At 48.8% G+C, this 15895-nt stretch overlaps 1 protein-coding gene across 3 annotated transcripts; it reads right to left on the reverse strand.

Annotated features, from left to right (window-relative positions):
- Window positions 1-766: 766 nt before the first annotated feature.
- Window positions 767-15656, reverse strand: rbl1 (retinoblastoma-like 1 (p107)). Of its 3 annotated transcripts, none has more exons than XM_057030202.1 (22): window positions 15368-15656; window positions 14819-14952; window positions 14517-14720; window positions 13975-14039; window positions 13068-13196; window positions 12664-12824; window positions 12508-12572; window positions 12284-12434; window positions 11998-12164; window positions 7776-7888; window positions 6710-6813; window positions 6160-6297; window positions 5923-6087; window positions 5099-5273; window positions 4797-5012; window positions 4544-4695; window positions 4287-4463; window positions 3824-3895; window positions 3660-3741; window positions 2514-2662; window positions 2262-2426; window positions 767-2076 (listed from the first exon to the last, which is right to left on the reverse strand). In XM_057030202.1, exons 1-22 carry the CDS (start codon window positions 15527-15529, stop codon window positions 1885-1887), a joined length of 3138 nt encoding a protein of 1045 aa, XP_056886182.1. In that variant the 5' UTR covers window positions 15530-15656; the 3' UTR covers window positions 767-1884. The 3 variants fall into 3 exon arrangements, with proteins under 3 accessions (XP_056886182.1, XP_056886181.1, XP_056886183.1); XM_057030201.1 differs by having other exon boundaries at window positions 14508-14720; XM_057030203.1 differs by lacking the exons at window positions 14819-14952; window positions 15368-15656 and having other exon boundaries at window positions 14621-14720.
- Window positions 15657-15895: the final 239 nt, after the last annotated feature.

Genomic DNA, 15895 nt, shown 5'->3' on the forward strand with positions numbered 1-15895 from the left:
GTGCTTGCTCCTCTCCCCTTTAGCGCTGGTCCACAACCTTCTCTTCCCGGGATTGTCTCTATCGGACGGGATACGGTAAAATCACAACCGCGCAACAACCGTCCGGCAGCTGGCGGGAAAGTTTGGCGCTCCAAGGGGTTGCGACGTCACGGAAAAACGGAAATAGTGGGTTCCACCGGCAGCACAATTTACTTAATATAATGTATTTCTGTATGTATTCTCTATGATCTATGTCTATTCTCTCCTCTCCTCTCTCTCTACCCAGCCGGCCATCAGCAGGAGGGTCCCCCTACATGAGCCTGGTCCTGCTCAAGGTTTCTTCCTGTTAAAGGGGAGTTTTTCCTGCCACTGTTGCTTGTCTGGGGTCAGGCCCTGGGATTCTGGAAAGCGCCTTGAAACAATTTTGATTGTAAAAGACGCTATATAAATAAAGATTGATTGAGCAGAGGTGAACAGAACCCAAACCCATGGGCAGTGACCGGCTCAAGCACTGACTGCTGCATGTGTCTGTGTGGGGAAACAGCGTCATTCTGTTGGATCAGATTCAGCTGAAAACTGTGATTCTTGGGAGAATTTTGTGGTTTGTAAAAATGTGTCCTGCCTGGTGTCGTCGCCATGTATTTCTGAGTTTGTGAGATTGTTTGTAAGGTACGTCTGCAGCTATTTTCACTTCATCAGGAAATGAACAGGTTTGCTGGTGCTGTTGTTAAGGGTTAAGGCTCTGAAGCAGCACAGACCCCAGGTCAGATTCATGAGCCTCCATGAATTTACTTTAGTCAGCTTTTATTTAAACCATGACAGCTAGCTTCCTTTGACCGAGCACACAGACATAAAGAAAAAGAATAAAATTTGAAAAGCATTTACAGTTAGAAACAGACAAACGGGTGCTAATCCTGAAGGGTCCGGACTAGGACCACAACCTGACACACCTTTGTATCACATCGGGACCAAATTCTGTCGTCATGACAATGATTGACTGATGTAAAACCTAAACAAGAACCATCTGAGATGATGGTGATCTACTAAAGCTCAAGAGATGAAATGGTCCTGCTATGTAGGGACACACTACAGAATATATGTACAAATACATATGGGAACGTTCAACTTCTTCACAGTTTATAAGCAAGTCCTAAGGCAGCGTTGAGTCACTGACTGTGGTCATAAATGAGCAGAAAGCCTGTTATGACAGCACTATCCACCGCTTTAGCATTTATAAACACATGGGTCACTGAAAATCTTGTAAAAGTATCAAATCAAAACCTCCAGAACTACCAACTAAAAACGAGGCCACTGCTAATGTCGGGACCGGTTTGTCTTCCTGTTATCTGTAGATTCATTGAACAATAAAAGCAGGCCAGCTTTTAAATCCCTGATATCAGAAAGGACTGATGCTAATTCAGCAGTAACACAACACCAGATTGAGTTTGCACTTTCTGTACACCACATTTCTACAGCTCAATCAGTGGATTCATTTGTGTGTTTCTTTTGGTTTTAGAGGCCTGTTTGAATCAATATTTTGCGTTTTATACGCTGGCATAAAACATGGAACAATTTCAAACGCAGCTTGAGTATCACATATTGAGTCTTAACACTGGCACTAAACTGGCCAAACACATTTAAAACACCAAATGACTCATTAAGTCATTCCAACATTAAAAAATCATGATTAGCGGTCGGATCGGTGTGTTACATATCCTGCAAATGCTCCACATTTTCTTTAAAAACATAAATAGAAACAGGCTAAAATGAGATCACTTGTGGTGTGTATGGCCCGCTCTAGTGATCCACCCGGGTCAAAGCGTTCAGGCTAAACTACGCGGTTGTCCAGGAGGCCTCGGCTCAGCTCCCTGGGAGTTACAGTCCTCATCGGCTCAAGTTTGTGCATCAGTGGCTCTGGCGCTCAGACACAACATCCTGCAGGCGCTTCAGCAGCACATCTGGACTGCTGCTGCTCTGGGAACAAGCCCTCTTAGTGGGGGAGTACGAGGCTGACGACAGGACGTCCCCCTCAATGGTGAAGACCCTCTTTCTGCTCACGCAGCCTTGCTGGATGATGCGGTTGATGGCTGTTAACTCCTGATGGAGAGTAGAAATGGGTAACGGCTAATGCAGCAGAATGTGGTAGGCTGAGGTTACATTTGGCTATATTTGGATTAGTTGGGATGGTTAGAGTTGGGTTAGCAGCTGGGCAAGGCACCAGGTCTGTGGCTGTCCTCACAAAGATAGAATTTGTGTGTGTGTGTGTGTGAGGGAGATCTCACCTCTGATGGGCTGCTGTTGATCCTGTAGGAGTAAGAATTCACCGTGTGGCTCAGGGTGGAATTCTTGTGTGGGGACACGTACAGCGAGTGTCTCTGGGAAACCCGGCGAGGAGAAAGAGGCTGAGCTCTGACGGATGGGAAAGGAGAGAGAGGAGGAGCTCCGACCTGAGGGTCACAAACAGACAGAGAGGGTTGTTAGCGTGCCTGTGGTTATCATACGTCTCACCGGGTCACGTGACCTTGGATCCATACCTCACTGTCACTGACGGCGTAGCGCAGAGCGAAGTTTTTAACCTTCAAGACAAAGACGCTGTTGTAGAACTGGATGAGGTCGCCTCGTTCCTCCTCTCCTGGCTGGCTGACATTTGCGTCCCCGGAAGTCTGGCTCGTTTTTTCTGCAGCTGTTGGAACGCAGGGACCAAAACGTCAGCTTTTAAGTCACAAAAGACGTTGGGCACCGAAACCCTGAGCCCTCCATAAGCAACACTGGCAAAGAAAAGCTCCCTTTAAACAGGGAGAAACCTTGAGCAGGACCTGGCTCGTATGGGGGGAGAGACAGAGCAGGAGGGAAGGACAGAAAGAGAAGACACACGAGCAGATACGCGTGGAATTATTCTGGTTTGCTATCTGAAAGACAGAGAGGGGCACGTTTAACGGGTCTTTCAGTCTCTACACCTGTAGCATCAACCGCAAGAAGCATGATGACCTCCGGCCCCGCTGGCCTGTTGTATAGTGTATTTTTGTGTGTGCCTCTCCTCTCCTCTCCTCTCCTCTCCCCCTCCTTCTCCTCTCCCCCCTCTCCTTCTCCTCTCCTCTCCTCTCCTCTCCTCTCCTCTCCTCTCCTCTCCTCTCCTCTCCTCTCCTCTCCCCCTCCTTCTCCTCTCCTCCTCTCTCTACCCAGCCCCCCCATCCGCAGGAGGGTCCCCCTACATGAGCCTGGTCCTGCTCAAGGTTTCTTCCTGTTAAAGGGGAGTTTTTCCTTGCCACTGTTGCTTCTCTGGGGTCAGGCCCTGGGATTCTGGAAAGCGCCTTGAAACAATTTTGATTGTATAAGACGCTATATAAATAAAGATTGATTTGATTTAGTCCTTCCATAAATATGAACCCTCGTATATGTAAAACAGAGCACGTGTATTAGGTATTAGTACCAGTGTAAAGTTCTGTAGGTAGAAACGCTGAGGGAGACATAAACAGTGACATCATGACTGAAATAGTGTATTTCTATACACTGCGATTGGGATAATTTGGCAATAAAAACAGGCCCTTTAAATACTCGCAGCTATTCTAACAGAAATGTAAATGGTGAATTTACTGCAATAATAACAATTTCTTGTGCGTTTACAGTCCTTCCTGCAGCCACCATATTTACATGCTTCAAGGCGTCGTTTTAATACTCACAATCAGCAACCGAAGCAGGATCCACCTCCATGTTCTCTTCGGCCACACACTCTCGGTGACGCAGCAACACGTTGCGGTACACCTACACACACAAATGGTCTTGATTTGGGCTTTTTTTTTTTAAATGAAGAAGTAAAAATATTCCAGAACAAGGGGTGTCCTACGTGGCTGTGGGCCTGTGGTTGGCTGCGGTAACACTTCATGATGTCATGGAAAAAGTGGGTCTCTTTGGTGATCTGCAAGGACAGAAAGGGTTAAGCTAAACCTTTTCGAATTTCCAATGAGATTTCTTGATCTTTTGCAGCACCTAACATTGTAAAAATGGCTGATTTGAAGGGCCTCATCCGAGCAATCAGGCCTCCTCACGAGCTGCTTTCCCCTCCAGTTGTTTTGATGGAGCCGGTTATAAAAAGTCCTCCAGAATCTAATGCTCGGTAACGGTGCAATATTCCTCATTTAACAGAGGTTTTGCTGGGTTGCTACTTTCTTTGCTCACATTTGCTCAACTGCTGATGTTCAAACATGCTTTTCCAGGTTTGTGAGGTTAATATATTAAAACACTGGCTTTTAAATCAGAGTTGCGGACACTGCTGACCAAATATGAAGCTAGCTAGTCTGTTTTCTCACCTTGGACATGATGTAAACACTGCACAGCAACAGCTGATCAAGGTGCCGGCCCCTCATCAGATCAGTGCAGTGGATGAGAGTGTGTTCGAAACACGTCCAGATCTTCCCCCGCAGGTCTGATGAGATGTCCAGCTTCCAGCACAGATCCCTCAGACGTACACTGGCCAGGTGATACACCTGCAAGCACAGACAGAGGGCTCGGGGAGAAGGCTTGGGCTGTAGTTTGTGGTCTTTACAGACGCTTGTGCGGCTCTTACCTTCCTGAAAAACAGAGCAAGTGATCCTGTGCGCCGCGGCCGGCTTCCTGCCTGGGCATCGGGGGGAGCAGGGTCCAGGGCCACGGCAGGACCGAGCGAGGTGGTCAGCAGAAACTGAGCGTTGATGGTTCCAGAAGAATCGCATGGCTGAACTGGAGTTGGGAACATTGCACAGATAATGAGAAGGAAAGCAGGCTTTTTATATGCGAGGCCTACCTAAAGAGCAAAAAAAACCCAAAAAAATATTCTCTACTTTGAAGTGGGATGGTCAGAGCCGCCTGGGAGCCTGGAGCACTGATCTTCAGGGTGCTGCTCGGGCCAATCATCAGTCTTTTAGCTGGTGATATCAGGGTCAAACCATGAGGTACTCCTGGAGATGGGTGGTCATCACCAAAGAGACGCCGTTTAGCGCTGCCAGCTACTGGGGAGCTGTAGCGGTCATGAACTGACAACGGAGAAGGAGGCACGTCTGGGAAAGAAAGAAAGAAGCCCTTAGGACTGCGGCCACACACACCCAGGCAGCACCTTTGGTTGAACAGGGTGAAGAACGCCCACCTTTGCGTGTGCTACCCAGGCCTGACCTGAACTCCCTGATGCGGGGGTGGATGATGGGCGACAGGGTGACCAGAGGCAGAGGGGACTGACATCCGGCTGCTGCGCCAGGGGTAGAACCGGAACCGGAACCAGAACCAGGACCATGACCGGTGTCAAGACTGGAGGAGAAATTAACCTGAGAGAGATGAATGAAAAAATCAAAAACAAAACAACTTCTACCAGAAAAAGGAAGTGAAAATATTGGTATCTTGTCTTTGATACAGCTGCCACTGGAGGACAATGCCATCTTTGGTCTTCCTGCTTTTTACCTTCCATGTTTTAACCCACATTTGGTCCAAAGGTCCACAACCATCGGGACCAGGGAGAGTCTCCACTACAGGGTATAATTATTTTGGCAGATCTAAACAAGTTTGACTTATTCAAGAATGATAAAAGAGAAGTATTGGGACGAAGAGGAATTCAACTGGGAAATGTGGCCAAAACTAGTGTGAAAACTAAAAGGCTCAGAAAACCTCTTCTGGGACCTTTCCCAGAAATGCTCATTTAGTCAAACTGAGCAGAAGGATCTTGGTTAGAGAGGAGACCAAGAACCTGACTGTGACTCCGACTGAGGTTCCTGGCTACAAACAGGAGAAAAAATTAAAAAAAGACTCAAATGACCGGAGCCTGAACGTGCTGCCAAATGTGCTTCACCAACTACAGGATCTAAATGTCACTATAATATCAAGACTTTACCCAAGTCAACATTTAAGGCCTTTTGCTTATTCAAAATCCCTAAAAGCTTCCTGAAATCCCAGCCAACCCTTGACGGTCGAGCGCCTTACCTCCTCCACGGTGGGAACCTGGCTGCCAGCAGCCTGCAGGGCGCTCCACAGGGCTGAGTCTGTGCTCCACGCTTGGCTCTCTAGAACCTGCTCCTCAATCTGGTTCAAATGCTTCACCATGTCACGCGACAAGCCCTCCTCCGAGCGGATAAACACCTCGATCACCTGCAAATTCACACTTACTATGGAGGTCTCACAGTTTGCTGACTGAGTGAATGCGAGACGGAGCACTTGGACCTTGAAAAAGTAGAAAGAAGCCAACTTGAAGATGTTGATGATCCAAGGAAAGGTTCTTTGGGAGCTGTAGGAGAACAAGACCACCTCCAGACAGCAGGCCATCAGGGAGCAGTGGAAAATATCCTGTTCCAGTAAAATCTACCAAAACAGACAAAAGCTGCTTAATAACGTGAGAAAGGTCGATATTAGCAGGACATAAACACAGCCACGCTTCACATAAATCAACTACAGCAAAGGTAAGACTCAAACCTCCCTTTGATTCTACGATTACAATTAAAAGCCGTTGACGTTGCCATTACTGGGCACGCAGCACACCTTCAGGGGTCTAGAGGACAGTATGCCTTGATGCGTCAGGGCTGGTTTGGTGGCAAAAGAGGCACCAATCATAATGATCCAATATTGAGCAGGTGGCTAAACGTTGTGCTTGGTGGATTTATAGCATTTGGAATCAAAGCCTTAGCATACAATGGCCGCCTTCACCATCATTCCTCAATGGATCCTTTAAGCTCAAAGGGACAATAATAATGAACGAGAACGCTCTCAAACTTACACTCATGTCTTTGCCATGCAGTCGTTTCATTTCCTGAACCATGACGTTCTCCAAAACCTTGTAGTAAAGGATCTCAGCCAGCTTCAGACGTTTCTCTGCAAAGTCTGAAACGACAACGCAAACGTGGCGAAACGTTGGCTGTAACCATTTTGATTCCCCCTCCCAAGCCTCCTCCTGTATTTGCCCAGCCGCCAGGAGCAGGACCCCCCCATGAACCTGCTGCTGCATATTCAGGGTCAGTTTTGGAGCATCGAACACATCGTGTATGGTAAAACTACGGTAACTGTAAAAATAAAGGTAAACATGAAGATGCTGGAGTGTATTTCCTGCTTAAACCTTTGTCGGTAATGTTTCAAGACAACTTTCCGTATGCAGACACGAGCCACCTGCATGGCTCGGGTGATTTTGACCCATTTTCCACAACAGCAGTCTTCAAATCTTCCTGTGGGTCTCTTCTATGAACTCTGATCTTAAATCCTTTCCATGTGTTATCAACTGGAGTCAAGTCAGGTGACTGGCTGGGCCATGTCAGCAGCTTTATTTCCTTCCTCTGAACCCAACTGAGCTGTGCGTCTTGCTGAAAAACTCACCCTTCACCTTCAACATCCTGTTATCTGGCAGCTGGTTTCTATGTCTAAGTACATTTTTCCCATTCATCCTTCCTTACGTTATATAAAGTATATCAGTGCTAGATGCTGAAAAATTCCCCAACCACATGGTGCTTTGTCTGAGTCTCGTGTGGCGAGCCTGCATACAGGCCAGGCGGTTTAAAGCACCACTATTGTACTTGCCAATTCCACATTGTAGTGAAGCTCTCCACAAGGGGCCCTTGGCTGTAGGACACTTCTGATCATTTTCTACTCAGAAATCCTAGCAGGACCTGTTCGCCACCTATTTTAGCTGTTATTTATGATTTAAAGCATCTCATGCAAAGGAAACCTTTTGGAGTGCTACAGGGGTCAATTCTGGGCCCACTGTTGTTTGTATGTTGGAGATCATATCACACACGATACGTTTTTACACAGATGACAGTGTATTCTGTGTGTGTGTGTGTGTGGGGGTGCACCTATATGAGAAGTAGGCATGTCTTCTGAGTCAAGAGCGTAATGCTCCTTGAAAGTCTTCCCCAGTGTCTTCACCCTGGCCAATATGGACTCTGTGGGATCTCTGGAGCAAGACCTGGCAACATAGAAGTAAAAGATAAACTTTACATATTTATCAAACTACAGTTAACTGCACTCAGATGGTCCAGCCACCGCTCCGCTGGACCTACACGCCCAGTCTGTGTCAACGGTGACTTTGCTCGATAAGCAACTTCTCTGCAACCACGTTCACCGTTCCTGGTTTTGAAGGTCCTGTAAAAGTGCTTTGAGCACTTAAAGATGACAGGAAATGTGTATAATAAACGATAAATAACAATTTACTTAGCAATGAGTCCATTTTTGAAGCTAAAACTATAAAGAAAAGACAATAAACCACAAACTGGAAAAAGTGAGAATAGAAAGAACAAAAGAGTTATGTGTTGATTAATTAGCACGCTAGTAGAGCAACACTGAGAATACAATAACTATATTTACTAATGCCCTTGCGCTTTAAAAAATAACTTGCATAGAACTATTTATTTGTATACTGTTCCGGTTTTACCCCTCCCTGGGCTGCCACCTTATCGTGGTTGAGGGGTTTGCGTGTCCCAATGATCCCAGGAGCTCCGTTGTCTGGGGCTATATGCCCCTGGTAGGGCCACCCATGGCAAACAGGTCCTAGGTGAGGGACCAGACAAAGCGTAGCCCAGGACCCCCTAATGATGTGGAACAACATTGGTGCCAAGTTTCCCTTGCCCGGATGCGGGTCACCGGGGCCCCCTCCTGGAGCCAGGCCTGGGGGTGGGGCAAGTTGGCGAGCGCCTGGTGGCCGGACCTCTGCCCATGGAGTCCGGCCGGGCGCAGCCCGAAGAGGCAACATGGGACCCCCTTCCCGTGGGCTCACCACCTGCAGGAGGGGCCAAGGGGGTCGGGTGCATTGTGTTTTGGGTAGCAGCCGGAGGCAGGGACCTTGGCGGTCTGATTCCCGGCTGCACAAACTGGCTCTAGGGACATGGAATGTCACCTCTCTGGTGGGAAAGGAGCCTGAGTTGGTGCGCGAGGTTTAGAAGTTCCGACTAGATATAGTTGGCCTCACCTCGACGCACGGCAAGGGCTCTGGAACCAGTCTTCTTGAGAGGGGTTGGACTCTCTACCACTCTGGAGTTGCCGATGGTGAGAGGCGACGAGCAGGGGTGGCAATTCTGGTTGCTCCCCGGCTCAGTGCCTGTGTATTGGAGTTTACCCCGGTGGATGAGAGGGTAGCCTCCCTTCGCCTTCGGGTGGGGGGACGGATCCTGACTGTTGTTTGTGCCTATGGTCCAAACAGCAGTTCAGCGTATCCACCCTTTTTGGAGTCCTTAGAGGGAGTGCTGGAGAGTGCCCCTTCTGGGGGCTCCCTCGTCCTCCTGGGTGACTTCAATGCTCACGTTGGCAATGACAGTGTGACCTGGAGAGGTGTGATTGGGAAGAACGGCCCCCCTGATCTGAACCCGAGTGGTGTTTTGTTATTGGACTTCTGTGCTCGTCTCAGATTGTCCATAACGAACACCTTGTTCAGACATAAAGGCGTCCACATGTGCACTTGGCACCAGGACGCCTTAGGCCGCAGATCGATGATCGACTTTGTGGTTGTGTCATCGGATTTGCGGCCGCATGTTCTGGACACTCGGGTGAAGAGAGGGGCGGAGCTGTCAACTGATCACCACCTGGTGGTGAGTTGGCTCCGATGGTGGGGAAGGATGCCGGACAGACCTGGCAGGCCCAAACGTGTTGTGAGGGTCTGCTGGGAACGCCTGGCAGAGTCCCCTGTCAGAAGGAGCTTCAACTCACGCCTCCGGGAGAGCTTTGACCATGTCCCGGGGGAGGCGGGGGACATTGAGTCCGAGTGGACCATGTTCCGTGCCTCCATTGTTGAGGCAGCTGACCGGTGCTGTGGCCGCAAGGTGGTTGGTGCCTGTCGTGGCGGCAATGCCCGAACCCGCTGGTGGACACCAGCGGTGAGGGATGCCGTCAAGCTGAAGAAGGAGTCGTATCGGGCCTTACTGGCCTGTGGGACTCCTGAGGCAGCAGATGGGTACCGGCGTGCCAAGCGGAGTGCAGCTACGGCGGTTGCCGAGGCAAAGACTCGGGCATGGGAAGAGTTCGGTGAGGCCATGGAGAACGACTTTCGGACGGCCTCGAAAAGGTTCTGGACCACCATCCGGCGTCTGAGGAGGGGGAAGCAGTGCACTGTCAACACTGTGTATAGTGGTGATGGTGTGCTGCTGACCTCAACTCGGGATGTTGTGGATCGGTGGAAGGAATACTTCGAGGACCTCCTCAATCCCACCAACACGCCTTCCAGTGAGGAAGTAGGGCCCGGGGACCTGGAGATGGGCTCTCGTATCTCCGGGGCTGAAGTTGCCGAGGTAGTTAAAAAACTCCTCGGTGGCAAGGCCCCGGGGGTGGATGAGATCCGCCCAGAGTCCCTTAAGGCTCTGGATGTTGTAGGGCTGTCGTGGTTGACTCGACTCTGCAACATCGCGTGGACATCGGGGGCAGTGCCGCTGGATTGGCAGACCGGGGTGGTAGTCCCTCTTTTTAAGAAGGGGGACCGGAGGGTGTGTTCCAACTATAGGGGGATCACACTCCTCAGCCTCCCTGGTAAGGTCTATTCAGGGGTACTGGAGAGGAGGGTCCGCCGGATAGTCGAACCTCGGATTCAGGAGGAGCAATGTGGTTTTCGTCCTGGGCGTGGAACAGTGGACCAGCTCTACACCCTCAGCAGGGTCTTCGAGGGTGCATGGGAGTTTGCCCAACCAGTCCACATGTGTTTTGTGGACTTGGAGAAGCATTCGACCGTGTCCCTCGGGGGGTCCTGTGGGGGGTCCTCCGAGAGTATGGGGTGTCGGGCCCGCTGATACGGGCTGTCCGCTCCCTGTACGATCGGTGTCAGAGTTTGGTCCGAATTGCTGGCAGTAAGTCGAACTCGTTTCCGGTGAGGGTTGGCCTCCGCCAGGGCTGCCCTTTGTCACCGATTCTGTTCATAATTTTTATGGACAGAATTTCTAGGTGCAGTCATGGTGTTGAGGGGATCCGGTTTGGTGACCTCAGGATCGCGTCTCTGCTTTTTGCGGATGATGTGGTCCTGTTGGCTTCATCGGCCCGTGACCTCCAACTATCACTGGATCGGTTCGCCGCCGCCTGTGAAGCGGCTGGGATGAGAATCAGCACCTCCAAATCCGAGGCCATGGTTCTCGACCGGAAAAAGGTGGAGTGCCTTCTCCGGGTAAAGGAGGAGATCCTGCCCCAAGTGGAGGAGTTCAAGTACCTCGGGGTCTTGTTCACGAGTGAGGGAAGAATGGAGCGGGAGATCGACAGGCGGATCGGTGCGGCGTCCGCAGTAATGCGGACTCTGCACCGGTCCGTTGTGGTGAAGAGAGAGCTGAGCCGAAAGGCGAAGCTCTCGATTTACCGGTCGATCTTCGTTCCTACCCTCACCTATGGTCATGAGCTTTGGGTAATGACCGAAAGAACAAGATCACGGGTACAAGCGGCTGAAATGAGCTTCCTCCGTAGGGTGGCTGGGCTCTCCCTTAGAGATAGGGTGAGAAGCTCTGCCATCCGGGAGGAGCTCGGAGTAGAGTCGCTGCTCCTCCGCGTTGAGAGGAGCCAGATGGGGTGGCTTGGGCATCTAGTCAGGATGCCCCCTGGACGCCTCCCTGGTGAGGTGTTCAGGGCATGTCCCTCCGGTAAGAGACCCCCGGGGAGACCCAGGACACGTTGGAGAGACTATGTCTCTCGACTGGCCTGGGAACGCCTGGGGATCCCTCCGGATGAGCTGGAGGAGGTGGCTGGGGAGAGGGAAGTCTGGGCTTCTCTCCTTAGGCTGCTGCCCCCGCGACCCGACCCCGGATAAGCGCAGAGAATGGATGGATGGATGGATGGATGTTCCGGTTTTAAGTCCATCAATGGCCATTAGTGTTATTTAAAAAGTTACACACAGTCTACTTAAATGTGAAATGAATATAAAATGACAATTTCATGACACTGAACTGAAAAATCATAAGATTAAACTGGTAAATTGATTGAACGTAACAAACTAAATCCATTTAAGAGAAGCGTTCATGACTGGTAACCTGTTTCTGGTTGTGAATTGCCTCTAACCACATAACCACCATTGAATCGTGAACTACAAACAGTGTAATGCCGTTAAAAAATACTGACTTAAAGATCTGCATCAGATTTTCGCTGGGAGCCGTTCTCAAGCCGGCCACCATGCTCTGCAACCGGCTGACGCTTTGGGTTGCCAAGGAGATGGGCGTCCCCAGTACCTTGTTCTCTTTCAGGTAAGCATGTCCGGTCAGAGGCGTGGATGGAAGGAGAGAAGCGGGCTAAAAGAAATGTTAAAAACAGAGTGTTTTAACACACACAGATCAAACGAAATAGTGTTAAAACATTCAGAGTTGTTGGGACTACGTGCAGATAATAGAATCAGCACATCTTCTTTTACCTTCTCCACATTCTTTTGACAGGAAGACGAGTCCCGAACAATCTTCCGCGGAGTTCCAATCTCCTCATCTGCGTCGGCTCCCAGAAACACACGCTCATCAAAATCTCCCACGGTCAGCACGTACTCTTCGTACTCCTTGTTTAAGGCTTTGCTGCGGGGAAAAAGACCTGGTGAAGACATTGACGCAACAGCCGGAGCACCCTGGCGGTCCCACGGGGCCTCACTTGTTTTCAATGAAGTTCTGTGGGTCCAACAGTTCGGTCAGGTGCTCCTCGTTACCTTTAAGGATCTGTTTAGGATTTAAACATTTAAAGTTAGAGTTTAATGAGATGTGCTTGTAAATGGAGGTCCTTCTGAAACATAGGTGATGCGTTCAGTACCTGTTTCTCAAAGAGTTTTTGGATGTAGGGCTTGAAGTAATGCTGCTTAATGCCTTTGGCCTCTACGACCAGTCCGTCATGCAGCTCACATAACCTCTCCAACACACAGGGAGGCCTCTGGGGCGCAGCGCGGCCATCAGCATGGTACGCCGCTGGCAGTCCTACACACAGCACGCAGAACCCCCTGAGCTTCCAAAGCCTCCCAAAAATGTTTATTTGCCTCCGTCTGAGGTCATTTTGTGTGTGTGATAAAAAATATATATAGGCACGGCCACGATACAGTGGAACGTCTTTCTGGTTCAGTTACGTCCAGAACCGAGCTAACATTCGACAACGCAAAGAGCGGAAAATCAACTGGATCATGCCCAGAATGTCTTCAGAAGCTCTCTGTGGAGTGGACCCACCTTTAAACGAGGGGTTGATGAGCTCCTTCCTGTTGGAGCAGAGCAGGGCGTTGCCAAACACCAGGTCCAGGCAGCAGAGCAACAGGTGGTATGAATTCACCAGGTCATCCCCGATCATACAGAAGTTGCCTTTAATCACACAAACATCTTTTTATTTACCATCCATCTCGGGTGGGACGGTGCTACAATGTCTATCATTTATTAAAACTGCTTAAGTAACAGTTTTGAATCATTTTAAGAAGCATGAAACCTTAATTCACATGCAATAGTGGCCAAAATTCTTTCAAAACTTGGCATAGTTCAGAGGTTTCTGTTGTTTTTGTTAAATTGGCTGTTAAAATATTTCTGGTGTACCAGGCCAGATTAATGCCCAGTATAGTTTGCCCTTCCAGTTTGAAGTAATAAACGTCTCTGTATTCAAGGTTGTGGTCAAGATTTAAGTCGGTTACCTTAGCAGACAAAGCTGAAAGCCTAATAAATATTTGGAAAATTAAGAAATACCAGTTCATACCACAGAGAGTGAACTGGCCCAAGACCTAATATATCCAGGCTCTAATCTAGCACGGGCCACGTTAGCCCCAGCTATAGTGTGGACTGGGGGAACACGGCCTGGTATATCAGAACTACCTGCCTCAGAAGGAAACCGCTAAAAGACGAAAGATAATGGACTTAAAAAACAGAACTCAAACTGTTGACTGACTTTGAAGCGAGTTGGGAAAGAAAGGAAACATACTGACACACTGGCAAATGGATAACCGCTGCAAAAGGTGGACAAACCAAATATTAAATCTAAACTGAAGGACTTCTGGCATTCGTTGGGCTCAGAGCAACCATCTGCACAATGCCTGAACATTTCTGCCAGCTCTGTATGTCTGTATGTAAAAACCTTTTTTGCGTTTTTAAGTACCTTTAGCGTAGACAAAAAGAGTCCAGCAGAACTTAAACACATCAGTGATGTGACAGGGCAGGCGCCTGCAAGGCAAAACAGAGGGAAGACATTTAGTGAGGTGTGGATGACTGGGCTTTGCTTTCATTTGAAGAAATTAAATTTGTATTATATAACTGCTTGTTGACAAATGAAAAGCATGCGGCACATATACATAATTAGAAAAATATCAGTTCTTGTACAGTATGTTGCAGTGTTAATGCGTCAGTATTGGTGTGACAGTATGCTAAACATCTGTCGTGTCAAATCAACATTGGTTTCCTTACAACATCACTATGGATGTGCTAGAGAGGAATAAAATGGCTTTATTTGGTTTACATCATTAACAATCTGGGAATGAAGAAAAAGCACATGTGAAATATGTTGTTAACACCTTACAAATGTAGTATAACATCAAAGTCGTCATTTTAGTGCTAGAGAGTGTATGAGTGTAGGGATGTCTGTGTGTGTGTGTGTGTGTGTGTGTGTGTGTGTGTGTGTGCACTTGCACACACATGCCATGCCTGTGTTTCCTGGTACGTGATTTACGTGGGGGTTCCTCTCCCTGAGGATTCTGAAACATGTCCACAAAAATGAGCTCAAACTTGCGGAAAATGACCATGGAGACCTCAAAGTTGCGTTCCAGCTGCTTCAATCGAAGTCTGAAGTTCTGGGAGAGATTTGACATATCTGCCCACTTCCTCATCTTGGAAAAGAACTGGATCAGGCTGAGAGAGATGGTTACGAGTGTGAGAGGAGCCCCCTAAATGCACAGCGCTGCAGTAAACAGAACAACAACTGAAAGTGACAGTCAACAGCGGCTGACCTGAGTTTAGAAGTGCGCAGGATCCTCGTCAGGGAGACGCAGTTCCCCTCCATCAGCCCTTTGCCAACGGTGGGCGTTGATCCTTTGCGACAGGCTGCATACAAGGAGCAGGCCAACCAGTGGACCACGTCCCCCTGCCAAGACCCAGCAACATCAGTCACCCCCAGCAGATGCTGAATAAGAACTATTGAACAATAAAAACAAGCCCCATGGTCTGTGCAAAACCTTTATCGACCCCAGGACTGGGCACCAAAACACTGGTACATGGATTTGTTTCATGGACACACAAGAACTGTTGTATTACAGCTGTAATGTCAGTGTATGACATAATAATATAGAGGGGTGTGTATGTATATATATATCACAAATGTAAAAGCACGACCACCGTGTTTTTAATATCCTGCAGTTTGTTATTGAAGGAATATGTCCAACGTTTACAGCCTTTAGAGACACATTAGGGAGACAGATCGAGATCTCAGGAGCGGACAGAGACATGGGGACAGACAGAGAGACTTGGGTTTGGACGAGTGGACCCGGAACTAGCTTTACCTCTAAGGTGTGTGTAGCCCATATAGCAGTGAAGTTCTGCATGGCTTCGGTAGCCGTCTGCTCGTCCATGTTGAGCTCCTGGCACAACTTCTCCAAAACTGTCCGGACCGAACTCTCCTCCATCCTGCTCGACCCGGAGTCTAACGACTGCTCTTCCCGCATCGCTGCAAGTATACGTTTGGCCAAAAACGTAAAGGAAAATGGCAAAACAACATCAATAATAGACACTGTAAACACCAACCCGGTGCTGAACCCTCCCCCACTGCCGCCACACTTCCGCCAACTACCCGTCCCACAATGCAACGGGTTGGCGCGAAAACGGCGGTCGGCATCGAAAGGAAATCAGCCTTTCAAAGTAAAGTCGTAAAAATACAGTGAAAGAGAGAAGCAAAAGCTCAGAAAACTACTAGTACTACTAATTATTTTTTAATGACCTCTCTCTCTTTAATGACCTCTCTCTTTTAATGGGAGAGGAGAGGAGAGGAGAGAGAGGAGAGGAGAGGAGAGGAGAGGAGGAGGAGAGGAGAG

This window comes from Takifugu flavidus, chromosome 4 (genome assembly GCF_003711565.1).
Source record: "Takifugu flavidus isolate HTHZ2018 chromosome 4, ASM371156v2, whole genome shotgun sequence".
Lineage (NCBI taxonomy): Eukaryota > Metazoa > Chordata > Actinopteri > Tetraodontiformes > Tetraodontidae > Takifugu > Takifugu flavidus.

Coding starts and splice junctions, on each gene's coding strand:
- rbl1 (XM_057030201.1), bottom strand. CDS start 15,529: ATGCGGGAAGAGCAGTCGTTAGACTCCGGGTCGAGCAGGATGGAGGAG. Junction 13,197..13,974: donor TCTTTTTGTCTACGCTAAAG/GTACTTAAAAAC, acceptor GTGTGATTAAAG/GCAACTTCTGTATGATCGGG. Junction 2,077..2,261: donor TCAACAGCAGCCCATCAGAG/GTGAGATCTCCC, acceptor ACTCTCCATCAG/GAGTTAACAGCCATCAACCG.